General features: G+C 37.6%; 1 protein-coding gene across 4 annotated transcripts in view; it reads right to left on the bottom strand.

The window, feature by feature from the left end:
- KCNMA1 (potassium calcium-activated channel subfamily M alpha 1) overlaps positions 1-21,188 on the bottom strand; it is a 545,630-nt gene that overhangs the window by 214,786 nt on the left and 309,656 nt on the right. For all 4 annotated transcript variants that reach the window (XM_067299877.1, XM_067299878.1, XM_067299876.1 and 1 more), the window contains one exon: positions 6,342-6,435. In XM_067299877.1, the coding sequence (XP_067155978.1) occupies positions 6,342-6,435 (94 nt within the window). The remainder of the gene's footprint in view (positions 1-6,341; positions 6,436-21,188) is intronic.

Here is a 21,188-nt window from a genome sequence, read left to right as displayed (position 1 = left end):
GCTAGAAGGTGAAGGCCAGACAGCTTGTTACAGCTGCAAGGCGGAGGAGGGAGTGATATGGCGGTATCGCGGTCCACCCCTGACCCAAAGGGTTGCATACCAAAAAATAATTGCTGCTCACGGTCTAAGTGTTGACCAATAGTACCCCTAGCCTCAATATCCCTGATTACCATATTAAAAAACATGCCCTTTGCTGCATAATGATATGTAAATAAGGGGGGCATACTCCACAACAACCACGCAAATGGCAATCTAGCCAATGAAGTATGACTGCCACATTTCCACATCCCACCTTCAGCAGCTATAAAAGAGAGGAGAGCTCGCTAAAGTTTCTGGAAGGAAAGAAAACTGAACCCCTGAACTGTTCACTGGAGATTGCTGACGAGCGAGCCTCCTTCTTTCCTCTCCCAAACAGGGACGCCTCTTTGGTAAGACTTGCGCCTCCGACAAACGTTGGACGTTACCTGGGGATATATATTACTATTGAAAGCTCTTAATTGTTAGTTTGAGCTCATAGAAAGAAAATTTGTAGCAGCAAGTGCATTTATCAACGGCAATTCCAAACCTGTTGTATCTGTGGCTGCAATAAATTCTTATTCTTTTTACTTTGCAAAACTGACTCAGGGAAAGTCCTCAAACAAGGGGTTCTGGCAGGCAAACGTAAATTACAAAGATAAGGAAGAGCCTTCCTTCCCTCCCTTCACGTGACAGTGAGTCCTCACAGGAGCTATCTATCAGAATAAACTGAAATAGCTAAAGGTATGAGATGCTTTTTATGTAACTAACTAGCAAATTCACTATTGACCCAATTCTTGCACCCACACAAGTAACATACCACTTTTTCTTCAGGAGCTCCTCACACACAATCACAGAATGGTTGAGTTTGGAAGGGACCTCTGGAGATCATCTGGTCCAACCACCCTGTTCAAGCAGGGTCAGCTGGAACAGATTGCCCAGGACGATGTCCTGTCAGGTTTTATCTCCAAGGCAGACTCCACAACCTCTCTAGGCAATCTGTTCCAGTGCTCTGTCACACTCGCAGTAAAAAAGTTTTTTCTTTTATTCAGATGGAACTTCCTGTGTTTCAGTTTGTGCCCACTGCCTCTTGTTCTGTCACTGGGCACCACCGAGAAGAGTCTACGTCAGTCTTCTTTACACCCTCCCTTCAGATATTTATACACATTAATAAGATCCCCTGAGCCTTCTCTTCTCTAGGCTAAACAATCCCAGCTCTCAACCTTTCCTCACATGACACATGCTCCAGTCCCTCAATCATCTTAGTAGCCCTCCGCTGGACTTGCTCCAGTAGCTCCATGCCTCTCTTTTACTGGGGAGCCCAGATCTGGACACAATACTCCAGATGTGACCTTATCAGTGCTGAGCAGAGGGGAAGGATCACATCCCTTGACCTGCTTGCAACAGTCTTCCTAATGCAGCCCAGGATGCCATTGGCTGCCTTTGCCAGAAGGGCACATTGCTGGCTCATGTCCAACCTACTGTCCACCAGAACTCCCAGGTCTTTCTCTGCAATGCCACTTTCCAGCAGGTTAGACTCCAACAGGTAGTGGTGCACGGGGTTATTCCTCCCCAGGTGCAGGACTCTGCACTTCCCTTCATTGAACTTCATGAGGTCCTGTCTGCTCATTTCTCCAGCCTGTCAAGGCCCCTTTGAACAGCAGCACAACCCTCTGGTGCATCAGCCACTCCTCCCAGGTTTGTATTATCAGTAAACTTGCTGAGGGTAAACCTCACTGTCCACCTCACTGTCTACTCATCTAGCCCGTACTTCATCAGCTTGCCTATGAAGATGCTACGGGAGACAGCGTCAAAAGCCTTACTAAGTCAAGGTAGACAACAGCCACTGCTCTCCCCTCATCTTCCAAGCCAGTCATTTCATCACAGAAGGCTATCAGGTTGGTTAAGCATGAGTTTCCCTTTGTGAATCCATGCTGACTACTCCCAATCATCATCTTCATGTGACTGGAAATGGTATCCAGGATTAGTTGCTCCATCACCTTCCCAGTCATTGAGTTGAGGCTGATTGGCCTATAATCCCTTGGGTTGTCCTCCTCACTTTTATGAAGGCTGGAGTGACATTTGCTTTTTTCCAGTCTTCAGACACCTCTCCTGATTGCCATGACATTTCCAAAATAATTGAGATGATTCAAAGATGATTGAGAGTGGCTTTGCAATGACATCAGCCAGTTTTCTCAGCATTCATGGGTGCATCCCATCAAGGCCCATGGACTTGTGTATGTCCAGTTTGCTTAAGTATTCCCTAACATGATCCTCCTCCACCAAGGGAAAGTCTTCCTTTCTCCTGACTTTCCCCCTACTCTCAGAGCCCTGGGATTTCTGAAGGCCAGTCTTACTAGTAAGGACTGAGGCAAAGAAGGTATTCAGTACCTTGGCCTTTTCCATGTCCTCTGTCAGCAGGGCCCTTTCCAGCAGTGGGCCCACATTCCCCTGGTCCTCATTTTGCTATTGATTTACTTCTAGAAGCTCTTCTTCTTGTCATTGACATCTCTTGCCAGATTAAACTCCAGAAAGCTTTGGCTTTCCTAGCACCATCCCTGCATGCTTGGACAATGCCCCTATATTCCTCCCAGATTAGCTGTCCATGCTTCCACCTTCTGTATACTTCCCTTTTATGCTTGAGTTTTGCCAGGAGATCCTTGTTCATCCATGCAGGCCTCCTGCCACCTTTGCTCAACTTCCTGCTCATTGGGATGGACCGTTCCTGAGCCTGAAGGAGGCGATCCTTGAATATCAGCCAGTTTTCTTGGACCCCTCTTCCCTTTAGGGCCCTATCCCATAGGATTCTTCCAAGTAGATCCCTTAAGACACCAAAGTTTGCTCTCCTGAAGATCAGGGTTGTGATCCTGCTTTTTGCCCTGCTCCCTCTCTCAGGATCCTGAACTCCACCTTCTCATGGTCACTGCAACCAAGGCTGCCCCTAACCTTCACATCCTGACAGGCACCACACAGGCAAGCATGGGACTCCAGATGGTGCAACCCATAGAAGAAGGGTTTGCTCTGGGGTGCTCCCCAAGAGTTAACAAACCCTAGGTGCACCATTGCTGGGGCCAAAACACTGGGGTTGCTGTAGCCTGGGGGCACACCCTCTAATGACCCCATGATTGACAACTCTAGACAAAGCAGAAGTGATGCTGCAGACCCACACCATAGACATCTCAGGGCTGTGAAACCATTCCCCACAGAACAACCTGTTAATGGGAGCATTGTTACTAACAGAGCAGTGCTGTGGGCTGAGCAGGAGGTTGCTGCTGATGTGCAGGCTGTTATTGAACAGAGCCATACAGCTTTTGTATAACTGTGGGCTGGCATTGTTCTGACTGGGTATAAAAGAGAGTAAGCCATATACCCTTGTGTGGACTCGGACCCACGGTCAGCTGGCCTGCGGACTCAAGGACCCACCCGTCAGCAGGGATGCCCCTGATGTCAACAGTGTGGTGAGGAGAATCCAGGGAAAATTAGACCAGAAGGGTGGCCCATAAAGGGCAAGAGCAGTCACTGTACCACACCACCATTGCTTGAGAATCCGGGGAAAACTATACTGGAGGGGTGGCCCATAAGGGGCGAGAGTGGTCATTGTACTGTGCACCCATGATTTAATTGTGGAGCTCTGATATGTATATATGTTTTCAGTTCTGTTACATTTCTAGCTTTGCTATACTTTTAGCTTTGTTATAACCTCTTATCTCTCACACTTCACATATGATGCTCTCTCGAGTTCAGTGCAACTAACCCCAGAATCCAAAAGAATCCCAGACACCCCTTTAGTGGCACATCACACATCCCCGGCCAGCCCTTCCTTGTTCATAAGCATGAGGTCCAGCAGAGCACCTCTCCTTGTGGCTCCTCTATCACCTGTATCAGAAAGTTGTCATCGATGCTCTCCAGCAACCCTCTGGACCTGCTTGGGCCCTGCTGTATTGTTCCTCCAGCAGATATCAGGGTGCTAAAGTCCCCCATGAGGATCAGGGCCTGCAAATGTGAGGCTATTTCTAGCTGTTTGTAGAAAGCCTCATCTACTACTTCTTCCTGATCAGGTGGCCTGTAGTGAACACCCACAACAGTGTCACCCATGTTAGTCTGCCCCTTAATCCTTACCCATAAGCTCTCAGTCAGCCCATCATCCACCCCTAGGCAGAGCTCCATACATTCCAGCTGCTCTCTCACATAAAGGGCAACTCCTCCTCCTTGCCTTCCCAGCCTGTCCTTCCTAAAAAGCCTGTATCCATCCCTGGCAGCATTCCAGTAATGTGAGCTATCCCACCCTGTCTCCAGGATCCCAACGTGATCATAGCCCTGCAACTGTACACAGATCTCTAATTACTCCTGTATATTCCCCATGCTGCATGCATTAGTGTACAGGCACTTCAGAAAGGTGTCCAAGCATGCTGATTTCCCAGAAAGAGTGTGAGAAGTTTCCTCATAATGCTGTCCTACAGGCACTTCCTTGCTTACATGCAAATGCTTGAGGTGCCCCCACTTAAGCCTTTTTTTGTTGATCATGTGCTCCACTGTTCACATCACCCCAGGGCCTTTGCCTATCAACCCTTTCCATTACTCCCTCACATAGCTGCTGATAACTCTCTCCCTTCCCCTTCATTCCTAGTTTAAAGCCCTAAGTTTAGTCCTGTTAAGTCAGTAGGACTGCTTGGAGAATTGAAGTTGCACTTATAATAGTATTTTAATTTGGATCAGGAGTGCACTCTTGAAGTAAATCTTATCGTCCTTGCTTACTTGTGTTTGCATCACAATGCAGTATTGGAGAGCACGAAGATTTGTTTTGGTTGAAAGTAGAACTGAAAAAAGTCATCTAACATACTCCAACTGCTAATGTGCATTCAGTCCACAGGACTAGCATGGAGCGACACTACAGTACTCTCTCTCCCCTCCAAGAAAGCATACAGCATAGATACAAGAGTATCAGCATTGTCTCTCAGAACACCCTCTCCTATTCACTAATCAAGTGCTCTGCTTCTTGATAATGTACAATAGCCCAAATTACTGTGGTAAGAACATAAGAGTGGCAAATACCTAATTTTAATTCTCTGGGCAAGAACATGCAACCTTATCACAAACACAAAGCATTTGGACACTTCTGGGTTTAGGGTTCTTGGAAGTTCACAAGTATCATGAGCTGAACCTGCTGTGTCGAAAAGTCAAGCTATATTGGAGGTCTGGTGGTCATCTATAAAAACTAAAAAAAACCTTAATACTTAGAGACAATTCCACTATATGTTTTCAACATATAGCACAGGATGCATACATAGTAGTGCAAATATTGAGGGAATTAAACTATTTAGCTAGAGGATAGCTAGCCAATGCATCTACTGGATGGGGTAATGAAATAAACTAGGTCTTTTACTTGCAACAAAATTCCTAATTGGATTACCAGATAAAGTTTGTTAGGCTGGCCAGAAGTGAGAGAGGAGGAACCAAACTGTCACTGTGACATAGAAGCTCCCATGATTCAGGAGCAAAATGGACAAAGATCACCAGACAGTACTTGTGTGAGATTTCAAGGCCCAGGCAGCAGGCTTTCCAGTCACAAGAGGTTTTACTTATAGTTCTGCTACATTTGAAACCTTTCTTTGTTCCTGATTTTCCAGTTAGCCACAAGCAAAGTTAATTTTCAAAGCATACCTCAATATATCCTGATATTATTAAAAGTAACAGCTTGGCATTGTAAGCTTGTAGGCATTACTGGCCCAAACCTTTAAAAATACCTATCCAATTTCAGACATCATGAATTTTGGACACTTAAACAGTGTTATTGGATTTTCAGAAAGTGAGAAGTTAAAGTGGTAAGTATATTCTAAGGATATACTTTTTAACATAAAATTATTGATTGGGTATTTACAGCTTCTGCAAAGTACTCATTTGCAGTCTGGGAAAGTGGATATGCATAAAAATATAGCAGCTCTATCAGCTGTTACCTCAACCTTCAACTACTACAAGAGTAGTTTAAGCATTCAGTAGTCTTGCTGAGGTAGACATCACTCCATTGACGATACTGAAATTTGATTCCACTTAACTGACCAGCACTGGATTATAATAGCTTTTACTTTCTACCAAGCTGAAACATATTGAAATGGACAACTTAACTTTATAACCTATCAATCTCTGTAGTAATCTTATACCTTTATCATTATTACTTAAGTGTTCCCAATCAAAAGCTTTGCTCATGCATTTCAGATATTGGCTTAATTTTATTCAGCAGTTGTAAAGTCAGACTGTCTTCAAAGAGTCTCCTTATCCAATAACTACATTTCCCCCCTTACCCACTCAATCAAAGACACACTACTTACACGCAAGCCGAAGTAGAGTAGGAAGAACACATTGAAAGCCATGTCAATCTGTAATGTGAAATCTTTGTAGAAATTCTGGCAGGATTCTATTGGACTATTTGAAAGAAAAAGAAATCAGAGTAAACTGTAAGTATATGAATTTCTATTCTGGGCAGGTTTTTACACATTTAAGATATTGACTCAGGAATTATATTTCTGTTTTCCAGTCCCTTTCAAAATACAAGCAGGCATTTCAAATGAAATATTTCATTCGTTCAGTTAGTCATTCATACAGTCTCAATGTTCACCTGTTCAGGTAATATCTGAAAATTAACATGCAGATACCTTTAAGAAAAGACAAGCAGGAGAATACCTTAGGATTCCTTAACCCCACATTAACCCTTAAAGAACTGGCTTCTTTCTATTCGATACATACCTATGATACTTTGGAAACTAACCTAACAGGCACACAGCTACAGTGAAACTTTACACATTTTAAACAAATGTCATAATGCAAAACCTTAAGAAAACATAGTTGCTTAGGAATACATTACCCATTAGCAACCTGGGGTACTTAATCTTGTAGAATCCCTTGTTTACAAGAAGGTTTTTTTTCCCCCCTCTTTTTCTCGCTTTTTGTATGGCTAGTTACGCACTTTATGTACAGTACTATGAGCTGAGTAGAAAAGCAGCATAGCCCACTGGTAAAATTAAACAATAAAATAAATTGAGGAATTTGAAGCAGTACTCTAAGGGTTAATTTCTGCATGCAGGTTAATTAAATACCTTTGTGTGTGTCAGGCAGCCAGTGCAAATTCTAGCTTATTATATTATGCTTTACTTAACAGTGGGACAGGTTCAAAGCATACTCTATACAAACTGGTACTTTATGAATATACTTTCATCTAAGTAAGGAGATAACTTCCATGAATACGGTTAGTGATTTATTTGTGAGGTTTCTAAAATAGGTTGGTGAAGCCACAGAGCAATGTTGAAGTCACAGACCAAAGTGAAGGGCAGGTCCCAATATATGCAGGTGTATATACTATATATACATAATGTCCCACTATATATACATAAATATACACCCATACATATATTGCAAATGATCAAGTATTCATCGTAACTGTAATAAAGAGGAAGAATAACTAGAAGGCTCATCATTTGATCATTTGGAACCATGGAAAAGATTCTTTTAGGATATAAGAAATTCTTTGGCTTCCCAAGTCAAATAAATCACTGAATGTGAACATAATACCAGTTAGTATAGCTGTAGCTCTGCAAATATGATGCTAAACTGCTCGACAAGCAAGATTCTATGCGTTACGAATGTCAGTTACCTAATTTAAGGCATAAAGGAAATTACCTGAACTACCAGGTCATTACACATGCAGTCAATTTTTCCATTCCTTGTATACATTACAGGTCAAACAAATTAGGTACAGCATGCCCTCTCTTGGCTTTAGATGCATGAATGTATACAGCAAAATTCTCCCTGATGTACAATAGCTTTGTATTTTAAGAAGCTTCAGTGCTATAGGAAATTATATTAAAATATTTTAAAAATAAAAGCTATTTGCAAAGACATGAAATATATGAAACATATCTCTTATACTTCAAATAAAATTGATTTACAAAAGCAGGCAGAAGGGGAGAGAAGCCAAATGTTAACACATAGGACTGATGATAGCATCTCATACTTCACAAATACAGGTTTAGCTACAAAAAAGTGAATGTAATCTGAGAATCCAACAAGCTCATTGTCTGCATGGCATTACTGAGAGCAAAGGAGTCTGTTAAAATAGGGCAGGCTACACACTGAGTCACTATGCACCCTAGCAACAGAAATTAAAGGAAGTACAACAGAAGCAGAATGAACAACACTGCACCAACACAGAGGCTGAGACCCCTATTCCAGGTCATGTTTCTGCAAAAGCATCAGGAATCCACTGAAGGTAATGGAATGACACAGATTTTTAACTAGGATAGAGACAGGTTCATTATCTTCCTTTCCACAGTGATTTGGTGCTTGTCATGAGTGTTAAATGCGGTCAGCTAAGGTTGCAGCTAACAGCTGTACTTCTGCACCATTGTCCTTTACAGAAACCTACAAGAGCTGACAAATTAGCTAAAGTATAATACATCATCATCTTGTTTGCAAAGTACTTAGCACACTGGACCATAATCCCATTTGGGGACTGTTGCTAGCATAATACCTGTGCTACCTTTAACACTATTTACATCTCTCGAGCATCCTTCATTTTAGAGATCATCACACTTTTTCAATTCCCAAGTTATCCATCTGGAAGACAAACACAATGTCCTTTCCTTTTTATTTTAAATTAAGATTGTGTTAGGAAGACAGACCATGTCACTAAAGCTAAAGAAATGATTTTTTATGCTCACAGGATGGATTACACAACCTTTTAATTTTTCTGAATTAAATTTTGATGATATTCCTTAGTTTGGTTTTGTTTTCATGTGTAGCTCACATTTGGGCCAAGAGAATAATAGGACCGCCAGTTTTTATCACTGCACAATTCAGCCTGCTGCAGAAAGGAAGCCAACTTGAAACTCCCCTTTACATTAAATTTGCTAACCATAGTATAGTTTTTACAGCCCAAGACAGTAGTGTTCTGGGATCTCCAGGGCTAATAATATATTTTCTACTTTACAGTAAAATCTGCTTACCCTATGGAAATTCACCCCCACTTAGGCAAGGGAAGGATTCACCTTCAGAAGGGACAACAGACTGCTTTTATTAGCAGTTAGAACTGCTTTTATTGCTGTACCGTGTAAGTGTGATTCAACTAAGTTTTCATGCAGTTATACTACTAAAATCCAGGAGAAACTACACTAAAAAAATCAATGGAATTACATCATGTCCATAATGACAAGAAAGATGTAATGTAACTCAATAAAATTTACACTAATGATGTAACTCTAACTGCAGTATTTATGTGCTCACAAAAAGACCTTTTTTGTTTTGCTACACAAAAGCCGATTGCAAAAAATCAGTTGCAGCCATGGCTTGCCTTTTCAAAACAAACACTCATAACACCAATTTTATTTGACTTAACACAAGAATACCCAGCTGATAATCTATCAAGGACTATAATTCCCCATTGTACTGCCTTCTTTTCACGTAATAAACCAAATGCCACAAGCAGTGCTTGATCTAGCCCACCAAGATTTGAGAGATTGGCAGTTTCATTCAGAAGGTCAATGTCTATATTAAGTTATCATTTGCTGTAATTTCATGCTCTATGCTACCAACAATTAAAATTCAATATGAAAAACTGCATACAGAGAAAGAATGGTAGACTCAGTTTGCCTAATCTGAAATAGACTGAACCTTATTTGATTTGTCAGGCATGCACTATCCTCTGTTAATTCTCTTCCTTCCTCTCACGTTCTTCAAAACCTTGCTCTTGGTTTCATTTTCATATTCTATTTATTTGTTCTGTTTATTATTACATCATTTTTGTGGAGATATTAGTACTTATAAAACCCAATTATAAAGGCATCATGGGCACAGAGTAGTTCAATGAGCAAGATGACTACATTACTCTAGATTTAGCTTTATGCAGATGGAGGGAAAATTTGACAAGGAGCTCCTAGCATCCCAAAATGTTTTTTGCAATTGACACTCAAACTGACATTTCACATAACACTTTACCACAGCTGAACAAAAGAATGAAGAATACACCCACCATTTAATTAACTACTTCTGAAACACGTTTATTTAATGTATTTATTTATTATTCTTACTTTTTTATTATTTGAAATACTTGAGGTCTTACTGGGGTTATTCTTTGAACAGTCAAAGAACAAGTGGGAGAGGGCAAAAAGTAGTATGCATTTTAAAGTTTTCTGAAATGATCTGTTTGTTTCTGCAAGTACATTAATATGAAACTTCTGACAGAAGAAGCTTTCATAGAATATTTCTAGGATTCTCCAATCACAACCAAGTAGAAAATATCATAAGAGCAGCTTTATTACACTTCTTTATAGAAACTATAAAGCCCATTTTTATCTGCGGATCAAAGTCTTGGCATGACAGATGAACCTATGCCACAGTGCAGTCACTACGATTATCTACTAAGACCACACAGAAGGGGAGCAAATTCTATGTTCATTCAGCCTTTAGGCCACTGACAAGCTTTGCAATGAGGGTGACATACTTCTGGATGATTTTAGATGTAAAGTTCCCCACAACAATGGAAAAGGTTGTGCATTCCCAATTCAGTACTTGACGTTAATGTCCAATATGTAATTTCCAGTTCTCTAAACTTTCTACGTAAGGAAGTGAACTCTTGTGATTTTTCACACTTCATGTCAGTCTGCTCCTAATGCTTTTTTTTTTCTTTCTTTTTTTAATGACAAGATCTGCAAAGACTAGGATGGATGCCAGTTTTTAGTCTGTGTATAAATCCAAACAATTACATCATGAAATTCAATAGGTTAATCTTCAGTCATCCAGTTACATTTTACCAAGCATTTTGAAGGCAAGAAGTGCTATGATAAAGATACAGAAATCACCATTAAAATATTTTCACCATAGAAAAAAGTTGACTTACGACAGTAACTTTGGAAAAGTACTGATGTTACTATTGCAGTACAGATCATACATTTTTGGAACTTTATAACTTCATGAAATTTTAAATTAGGACACCACTCTCTATTTCTAATGTCTTAACTCTTGGAAGGGAAGTTTTCTTCTGCACAATGGTGGAGGAATGGCTAACCCACTCTTCAAATCAGATAAGCTATATTTTAGTGATTAATGTTAACTAAATAAAATTTAATATTGAGTAATTTGGAACTAAAAAAAAAGTAGTTAAGATCTTAGCATATTTTAGAAAAATAGAATGATCTGCTACTAAGAAAAATTGGAGTTTTTAATTTTCTTTCCTCATGACAATTTTTAGAAAGATACCAAAGCACAGTAGTACAGCATACGAAGGGACAATAGGATGTGAATTTTCTATAACAAGGAATGCTCATTAATATGATTGAATTTTAAGATTAAATGAATAATGATATAAGGAAATGCTAGTAAAGGCTGCTAAAATATAATGACAATGAATAAATAATTGAGATAAAGCACTCAATATTTAAGTTTTTAGTATCTACTCAAAGACATTCCATTCACCTATCATTTTCAAATTTTATTTTTAAAGGTTAATGCATTAGTATGTATTAGTTCATGCATGTAAATTTTTTTGTTAATAATATTCTTTACAGTGGGCTTTTTTTTTTCTTTGAACTACTTTGTTTTAGTGGAAGCTTCTCTGTAATGCTGAATTCCCTTAAATTTCTTTATAAAGTGAACCGAATTTTACAAAGTTTACAGTAAAACATAAGTCTGACACAAAACTTGATACGACAGTGTACATTTATGCCTCTTCAGTATGTATTTTAAGGGTACAGAGAATGAAAAACTAAGGGGCTGTGGTTAGACTTGTTAACTGTTTCAGTGACACAGTACTAAAATAAAACCAAGGGAGGTGTCAGATTAATCATTTAGTAAAAGCGATGTTCATTCAGTGCAGAACACTGTTACTTTTATTCTAGTTGAGTTGTACTACTCAGAGGAAACTAAGCAGTTAAAAAATGTTCTTTGTTGAAATAGAACCATTAACATATAGAATAATTTAAACATGGATGCCTAGCAAGTGTCATCCTGCTGAAGTAAATACCAAAATTAAAAGTCTGTGAGACGTGGTAAGAATTCGAAGCATCAAACACTCCACAGATTGATAAAGAGTATAACAGTTCCTCTCTCTTACTTAAAAAGCCTTTCATCTATTGACCAAGTTAGGTCCATGGTAAGAAAGCAAAAGGTGTCTTCTTACAGTATGCAAGATGGTTTGTTAAATGGCTCGGTTTAGAAGGCCTTTCTTTGGATCATAGCAACAATAGGCTCGTTGATTTTTTGATGGCAAATGTCTTTAATTCTCTCTCAGTTGACACAATGTGGTCCAGTCACCAGGGAAGTTTCACTGCTAGCATTTACAGCTAGCATGGCAGGGGATATGCAGGAAGAGTTAGGTTTTTCCCAAAGGAAAGAGCAGCCAGCTGGATCAGACTAGGGCTTTAGTGAGGGCAAGGGGAGGACCCACTTTGCTCATAGTAGACATGCAGTGTAATCTGACGTCACAGCCCTAACACCTGGGAGCTGTAAAACTTCATGGGACCATTGCATCCATAGTTACAAACATTTTTTAATAAATACTGTGTACCTGGGACTAGTGAGTAAAGGAGGAACAATGCTTTTCTCACTGAATTTTGCAGACACTTAACAGCCAAGGATGATGCTGTGACCTTTCCTACATTATCTTCTCTTGCTATTGATAATAATATATTAAAATCCTTTTTGTCTACTCACCATCCTATCTCTAACTCTTTAGTTAACTCTTTCTCCTACACACACACACACAACCAATCTGTCTCTGCTCCCAACACGTTTCAGTGTCAAATTCTGCAGCTTTTTTGTCTTCACAGTTAAGACACTGACCATGCTTGGTTGTCTCTCCCTCTTACGTCGTTTATTGTAACTTCCTCGTACCTAGACTCCATACTGCCTACCACTCTCTCATCCTGTTCCTTCAGAAAGCTTCAGCCAAATATTCCTGCATACCAGCTTGGACTTGCCAAATATCTTTTTTGATTCTCTACACAGACTCAACTTTGCTTAATCATACTTGTCTTTCTAGTTATAAAAATTCCACAACTTCAGTATGCAATTAATTTCTTTTGGATTAATCTATTCACTTTGTTTCTATTCCATTCCTGCCTTTTCCTCCACACATGGAGTCATCTCCCTTCCTTCGCTTCCACATGCATCTCTCTCCCTTTCTCTCTCTCTGTCCCCCCCATCACTTACATTCCTTTTGAAGATTTATTGCTGACCTTAGGCTTATAAACACTAAGCCAAGTGTTAGAATTACATCAATGCTATCTTCTTTGTTAAATTTTAAAATAAATGAGCAAAATATCAGTCTGATCTAAATAAAAGATGGACTGCCAAATAATGTAAAAAACAGCCATTTTCCAAGATTTCTGAGCTTACTGTTTAACCTACATCTTATAAATTGCAAGCACCTGAAGGGAGCTGATTTTTACAAAAACCAGGAACAATGCAACTGTCTGTCCTTATTTCCCTTTCCTAATTTCTATCACAACATCTTCTGTTATCCTTTAGAGTCTGTAGATCATCAGCTGGCATTAGAATATTATCATTCTATTTCTAACCTAATTTAAAAAATGCATCATGACTCATCTGTTCTGCAGATGCTTTCCACGATTAAGTACTTCTATATTATGTTTCTAGTGCACTGGGGAACCTTGACAAGCTTATGATTTTAGATTAATTTGGGGTAAAATTAACAGGTTTCCTCATCTCCCTGCAAAAAATCCTCTGTCAGAAGAAATAAGCAACAACAACAAAAAGATCAACCAGTACTTAACTACTAAAACAGCATCATTTACTGAAGCTTTTTTCTGAGAATCAGGGCCAGAGCCATACTGTTTTTCTTTATGAGTCTTTCACTTTTCTGGCTCATGTGATAAAGAAAAGAGCATAAGAGTATTTTTTTTCTTTGAATGTTAACTTGTTTTAAATTTAAAGATATATTTATTTTAAAATATAAACTAAGCATAGATTCAAAGAAGATTCTTATCCAACATTTCAAAAAAGTTTAATTAATTAATATAAATTTAATAGTGCGTGCTTGCTGTCAAGTTGTAAAGAAAATTAAACTTCTTTCAACTAGCAGAAACCTTTGACTAAGCGCCTGGATAAAAAGTTTGTTGAGCTTTGAACCTGGAACCAAGCCATAGATTTCTCCTGATCAAACTCCATAATGAGACAAATTGTTATGAACTGTAATTTGGGTATCAGAAAACAGATACACATCACAAAGTAGAATAAGATGCAGTGACCTGGCATTCTTTAATGGAAAATTAATTCAGTTTAGAAACTGAGATAGGGAAGGAGTTCCAGTGGGAAAGAAAGACAGGCTCCTAAATTTTAATTTCCATCTCACTCATATATGAAGAGCCAAATTAGGTTGGTATGACTTCAAAGCAAATTAATATTATCCTGGCTCTCATCTCAAAAGCACAAGCTTTTCCGTGACATAACGCTACTGACTTCTGCAGTTATCTGCGATTGATAACATTACTAGGGAAAGAATTAAGTAATATTGCTAATGTTTTACTTAACCTAAAATGAACTAACACAACTTGGTTAAACTCACTAGTGATATAAATGTTATGTTTCCTACTGCATAGGGCTATTGGTGCTGTGAAAAAGATGTAAATAAGGAATAAAGCAAATAATTCAATACTTGTGTATGATAGCTGCAACCTCATCTTTCTTTCCTGATTGAAAACCTACTTCCCAGTATAACGTAGTCAGTCTTCATCTTTCTAATTTCCATGAATTTTAAGTACATTATATTTCTGCATAGGCTGCCCAAGTAGTATCTAAGCCAAAACCTATCACATAACTCCAGCAAAATCAAATCCTTATCTTCCTCAGCCCATACACTAAAATTGTATATATGTATGATAACATATAACTTTCTTCTTACTTTCATATTCTATTACTGATAACTGGGAACTTCAGAAAATGCGCACCTTAAAATTGCTCACTCTAAAAACAGCATATTTCTTAATTTCATCAGGGTGCCTGCACATTCACCACTGGCTGTGGCATACATCTTCTCTAATTACTGACTTTCACACAAAAAAAAAAGCTAAAGAAAAGATTTCTACACAGCAGCTAAAACGGTCAGTAACTCAGTGTTAAATCACGCATAATAAAGGGCCCAGTGTCAATCTCTAACTTTTCTAGGTGCTTTCAGTATTCTACAAGAGGGAGACCGTGTACTCTTCCTGCAACATACGCCACTGAGATTTTAATCCTGACTAAGATAGCATTTGAAGAGCTTTGCTGAGAGCTACATAGATAAGCAGAAAGAGTATACTATTTTACTCTGCATTAGATTTGCTAATTGTTTACCATAAGCTGAGAACAATGGCAATTGCAAATAGTATTACATTACATTAATAAAGCAGTCTGTCTGTTGACAAGCCAGTTCTGAGAGAATGGTGTTACAACAATTCCCAGAATCACATTTTTAATTAAAGTTTTGTGTGCAAGACTATTGACATATTAAAGAGAATACTTTCAGTATACTATTTCAATTAACATTATATTACTATCCTTTCTGAACATTTAATAATCCCCTTCAGTTACATCTAGTATGCTGATTGAATTATAGAATGATTCTGTTAAATTTCATACACTATTTACTGAAGATTGCAATCTTGCATATTTCTACACTATAGTAAGACTCCTTTCATTATTTCTGGTCTGTTGTCATTTAATGTAATTGTTCTTAAATATTCTTTATTGAAGTATATTAAGGAGTACTAAGTTGTCGGGTTTTAGTCCAGAGAACAGAAAATAAGTGGAGATACGAAAATGTAAACATGTAAAATGATGCTGTAAAAAAGAATAATAATCCATTTTCCGTGCTCACACTGGATCTAACAAATGGAAATGGGTTAACTTAGAAGTATATCAGAGGCATAAAACATATTAAATTAAAACATATAGTTAAACACTGGAATAGATTCTTTATGGAAAAGAGTGAGTATCAGATTTTTAAAAAATGTGGTACTCTTCCACCTCAGATATATTGACCACTGACAGGCCCTGGATTATTTATGAAAGATTTCTGGAAAGTGACTAAGAAATAAATTTGCATATGTCAATACAATTATTTACATATGTGAAACTTCTAAAATTTCCTATTTCTGTGGGAAAGAGCCTAAACCCACTGAACTCTTAGATAAGCATCTGTCTGAATAATTTATATACAGCTGCTCTTACTCTCCTGCAGAAAGAGGACTATGTAACTTCCTGAGATTCTTTCTTGCTCTATTTTCTATGATTCTGTTTTACTGCTGCTGTGGTTTTTTTTTTGTTTTTTTTTTTTTTTTTTTTTTTTTTTTAAAGTTTTGCAAAGATACTTTCCATTTTTACTATCAACTTGCCTCAGGCTTGAGGTTTCCAACAGCCCACCATGACCACCAGATTCAGCTCCAGCTAGCCCTCCATCTCAGTGCCTTTCATCATCCTTCTGCTTCTGTTGACGTTGTTGTCTAACTGTTACAAAGTCTTCCTCATCTCACTGCCTCCTTTGAAAAAACAGGTACAATCTTCAAAAATGAGAATAACCTCCATCATTTTTTGGCTTAACACAAACTGAGATCATTAATCTTCTCACTTTTGTATACCATCTGATTTCCTTCTTGATATGTATAACAATAACAAACTCCTCCAGATGATTTTGAGGTTTCTTTCTATATTTTTTGTTTACTTACATACCGTAAGTAAAAAGCCAAATCTTGCCCTGTGAAATTTACAACCTAAATTCAGCTATCCTATCTGAAAATGACAAGTTTACTGGATGAAATGGAGTGTTAAAATATTTATAGTTGTTTTACCTGACTGTCTTTTCTGGAATTCCCCCCTGAGATACCTTAATGGAAACATCTGACTACTATCTAGTTTTTACTGAGCAGTAATAAACTTGAACCTAAGGCATAATACTTGACTTTAATGTCAGAAAACAACGTAAAAGAGCAATGAAAGTCAAAAACACTGTAAAGTGGCAGAAACTTGATGTTACATTACCAGATCACCTATTTTGGTCATGGTTTGTGGTGCATGTACCCAAATCCATTGTTATCCATACAGAGCTTTCCATATTGTATAGACAGTAGTTTTAAAGCAATCTTAATGCACAGTTACTTAGGCCTGTAATACGTGTTCTAGTACACAGGCAGAATGTACCGTTTCATATTTCAAACGAAGGCATAACTGTAAATACGAACAATCTGCATTCCTTCAAAAAAATCTGTATGAAGCTAGAAAACATACTAGTCCCAAACAATTTTTAATAAAATCACTATTTTCTCTTTCTCATTCCTCATGAGGACCTTTTAGCCCTAAGTATCCCATCAACATAAGGGTCCTTCAAGTATCCTAGTAACATCCTCCCTAAACACACATAGCGCGCCATAAATCTCACCAGATTGCTCTGCAAAGCAAGATCTTGCAACTCAGCTACACCCAACCCAAACTATTACACACCTAATATCCCTGTAAATCATCACCGAGAAGTCTGAATTTGTATTCTTGTTCCACTTTACTAGGAATAATGGACAGGCAATCCGAAGGAAAAATCCTTCCAACTATCAAGAGTCACCATCTGAGATCTCATAATATATACCAAGCATCACAGTGTGTCCAAGTTTACATTCTTCTCCCTTGAACAAACACCAGGATAATCCACTCCCAGCATATATAAACAATTATGACAGTACTTTCTATCATTTCCACTTCTTCTTCTTCTCCTGAATTCTTGGAGAGTCTTTATTGCACATCACTTTTTTAAAATAAAGCACACATACATAGATTCTGTATCCATAGACTCATCTGCTGTGGCTTACTTTCCACATGCATTTAACTTAGTTTAGTAAATTTTCTTACTTCAAAGTTCTCATGTCACAGCTACTCTAGCTGTGAGACCTGATTATCTACCAGTACAGTGTTAAGAGCAAATTACCTTATTCTTACAGCAAAATGCTGATCCTCTGAAAGGCTTACTGAAAAGCCAAATTTACCTTGCAAAAGAATAAAAACAGTGTAAACAAAGAAATTTTAAAAGTAACTTAATTCTCTCCTAGTTCAACTTTTCAGACAAAAAAAATAGCCTGAAGGCTGAGTGACAACCTCAATCACAGCAACTTTTAAAAAGTGGAAGCCAAAGCCTTTTTTAGGCAGATTAATGACACTACACCACTCTTTTTAGCAGTAGCTTTATCTCCATTACCAAATGGAATAAGTTGTTGGCAACACCTGTAGCAGTTACTCAAATTAGTTGTCATAAGCTTGGTATAAAAACACTTTACATCAATACAAGAAGAGGACTTATAATGATGTAACAAAATGAATATATAGTAGCCCTTTCTTTTTTTTTTTTTTTTCCTAACACCATCTCAAGATGGCTTGTAAACATTCACTGTACCTTCCAGCACCTTTTTATCCCAGCTGTTGTGCACAGGAAAAACTGATGTGTAGTTAGGCTTACACACTGAGCTACTGGAAAGCCAGAAGTCCTGGTGTAATTAATGGTCCATTTTGCATCCCCTTCAGGAGAAAGAACTTCATGCTATCCTATAGATAAATGTCTGATCAGTTTTACAGTCCCAGAAGAATTGTCTTTCATTATAAAAAAAAAAACTAACTGCATTTATGTGGAACCTAGGAATAAAATAAAAAGATAAATCATTGGCAATCCTATAAAGCAAACATTCTCAGTGGTGCAAGTTATCAGCATGAGAGCGGCATGACAACAGCTGTGGATTTGAAAACATTCCCTTTTTTTGTTGTTTTGAATATATCTACATGCTTTCAGATACTTTTTTTTAAAAGTACACATTAAAAGCACATTTTGGCTTTCTATTTATGTATATTTGTTCACAATCTTCATTTTTCAAACATCATAACATTTTATATTACTAGCTCTCAAAGTTAGGTGTACAGCATAAATAATGTTTATTCACCAAGATGAATATTATTTAGCAATCTGTGAATCAATTCTGAAAAAAAATGCAGAATGTAACCTCTGAACACATACACTTGACATTCTAACCAATCAACAGCACTAAATTGTGTTCAGACAAAATGTTTCAAGTCACTTTCCAAGGTGCTATTTCATCATTTTATCAGGAAACAACAAGGTTACTATTAAATCACATCTTCTAATGTGCTGATGAAAGACTTATTCCAGTACATTTAACAACATTTGAATAACAAAGTATTGCTTAGGATGGTCAAAATGTCTTTTGCAAAAGAAATTTAGAGCAATGTTACAATTTTTCATACAAAATTTCATTTTTGTGGTGCTTTTTAAATAAATATATTTTAAATTATTTTGCAGGTTAAGAATTAATAAAAACTGTTGCACTTCAAAATTCTTTCCAGTTCTGACCTTTAATGAATAGTTATGTATAATCTTACCTCTTGTCACTGTCACCTGCTGCTAAAGTTGAAAATAGGGAAGGGTTTATCTGTCTGAACACTACCGGCATCATTCAGCCTTGTCACAACAGGAAGTAGTACACTATTTTCCCACATCTTGACCACACTGCAATTGTCTAGCTAGTCAATAAACTACGGTAGTATGCTGAAAAATTTAAATATATAGGCCTGATGCATATTAAATACTATTAATTCTATCAGAGCTTAATTAAAGATATTGATAACCATAATTTACATTTGCTCACACTTTCTAATTTTATGTTTTTTAATTCCAGTTCATGCACTTAATGCTTAGACTGCATTCAGTGTATACATCATTATGGTAAGCACATTGGCATGCACAGGCAATACAGGATAGATTATAATTAATCCCATAGACAACCAAAAAGGTGAAGTTGCATCATGCAATGAAACCACAGCTTGGCCTGGGCTGCCATGCAGAAAAAAACCTACATCAATGAGTCTGCAGTGCGGCTCCTAGGTAAGAGTTGATATGAAAGAGGTGGGTTATTTCAGCAATGAAGTCACAGGCTGAAAATGTTTATACTACTGTAAACAAAATACTCTACATAGCACCAGTATTACTCTCTGGGGAAAAAGATGCTCTCTAGAGGAGGAAGAGCAGGAGGAGGAGGAACTATAAATTACAGTTATAAGTCTGAAATCCAATCCATCCTTTTTAATAAGCATCTTGTTATTTTGTTCAAATTAATCTCATTGGAGCTTTCAAAGCAAACCTTAATTTTCAGTGTATTTTGAAATAAAACAATAGACTAAATAATGAGATACAGGGTAATTTCAGAATGTCTAGACTGTTCAGTACCAGATGAATAACTGAAGCTAATAAATGAACAGACATGTAGAGGCGAATTTTTCAATGCAGCGCACAGGATTTAAACCACACAACTTCCACTGATTTGAATGCACAATGTATCAGACTAAATGAATATGGGAAATAAGGGATGCATTGATATGAGGGATTTATTCAGCAACCTTCTGATTCTTTTCTAGTAAAAGACAGCTCTCTGCTGAACAAAGCAGTATTTTGCAGAAATAATGGTAATTCTGAATTTCCTTTACTTACTCACCTTCATGGTTGTTCTGAATGCAAAAATACAACCTGAACAATAGGGTGACCACCTAGCCTGTTTTAAGGCACATTCATTAGGCCCAGATCGTGGCCCAGATCCAGCAAGCTTTGGATCAGTTACAGTTTATTTTCCTGCAACACACAGGAGATCCTACAGTATGATGAAAACGTACATCCCTGTAACATTATCAAATATTACGTGTGTGTTCCATATTTTTCAATTGTTATCTGTTCTTTTCAAGCAATTTTCCTTAATTGCCGTTAATTGTAGGTGGTCACTCTATCTGTACCACAATTCCCAAATATATCAACTAATTACATAGGGCAGCAATTCAGGGAATACCAAAAACAGCTTTACCAAGAAACCTAAAATTTCAGCTACTTAGTGTAGAAAGTATTTAACATGATCTATTGTTCCAGTTGCAGAAAAATTGTTTTTGGTAGCTCTGTTTTAGTTTTTACACACTCATAACTTTTTGAAATATTAAGCTTTTTACTTAGTAAATAGCCACAGAAATTTAGATCTCAAAATAAAATCAGCTTAATTAACAGTCAAAATGCTCCTCTGGCCTATGGAAGTTTGATCATTTGATTTCTTTCAGATTTGAAGAAAAACCTGTCAGCAACTTTTGAATTTCACAGGTTTAATAAA

The sequence above is a fragment of the Apteryx mantelli genome, chromosome 7 (genome assembly GCF_036417845.1).
Source record: "Apteryx mantelli isolate bAptMan1 chromosome 7, bAptMan1.hap1, whole genome shotgun sequence".
Taxonomy (NCBI): domain Eukaryota; kingdom Metazoa; phylum Chordata; class Aves; order Apterygiformes; family Apterygidae; genus Apteryx; species Apteryx mantelli.
The sequence above is the reverse complement of the archived record's forward strand: the minus strand, read 5'-3'. Positions and strand labels throughout refer to the sequence as shown.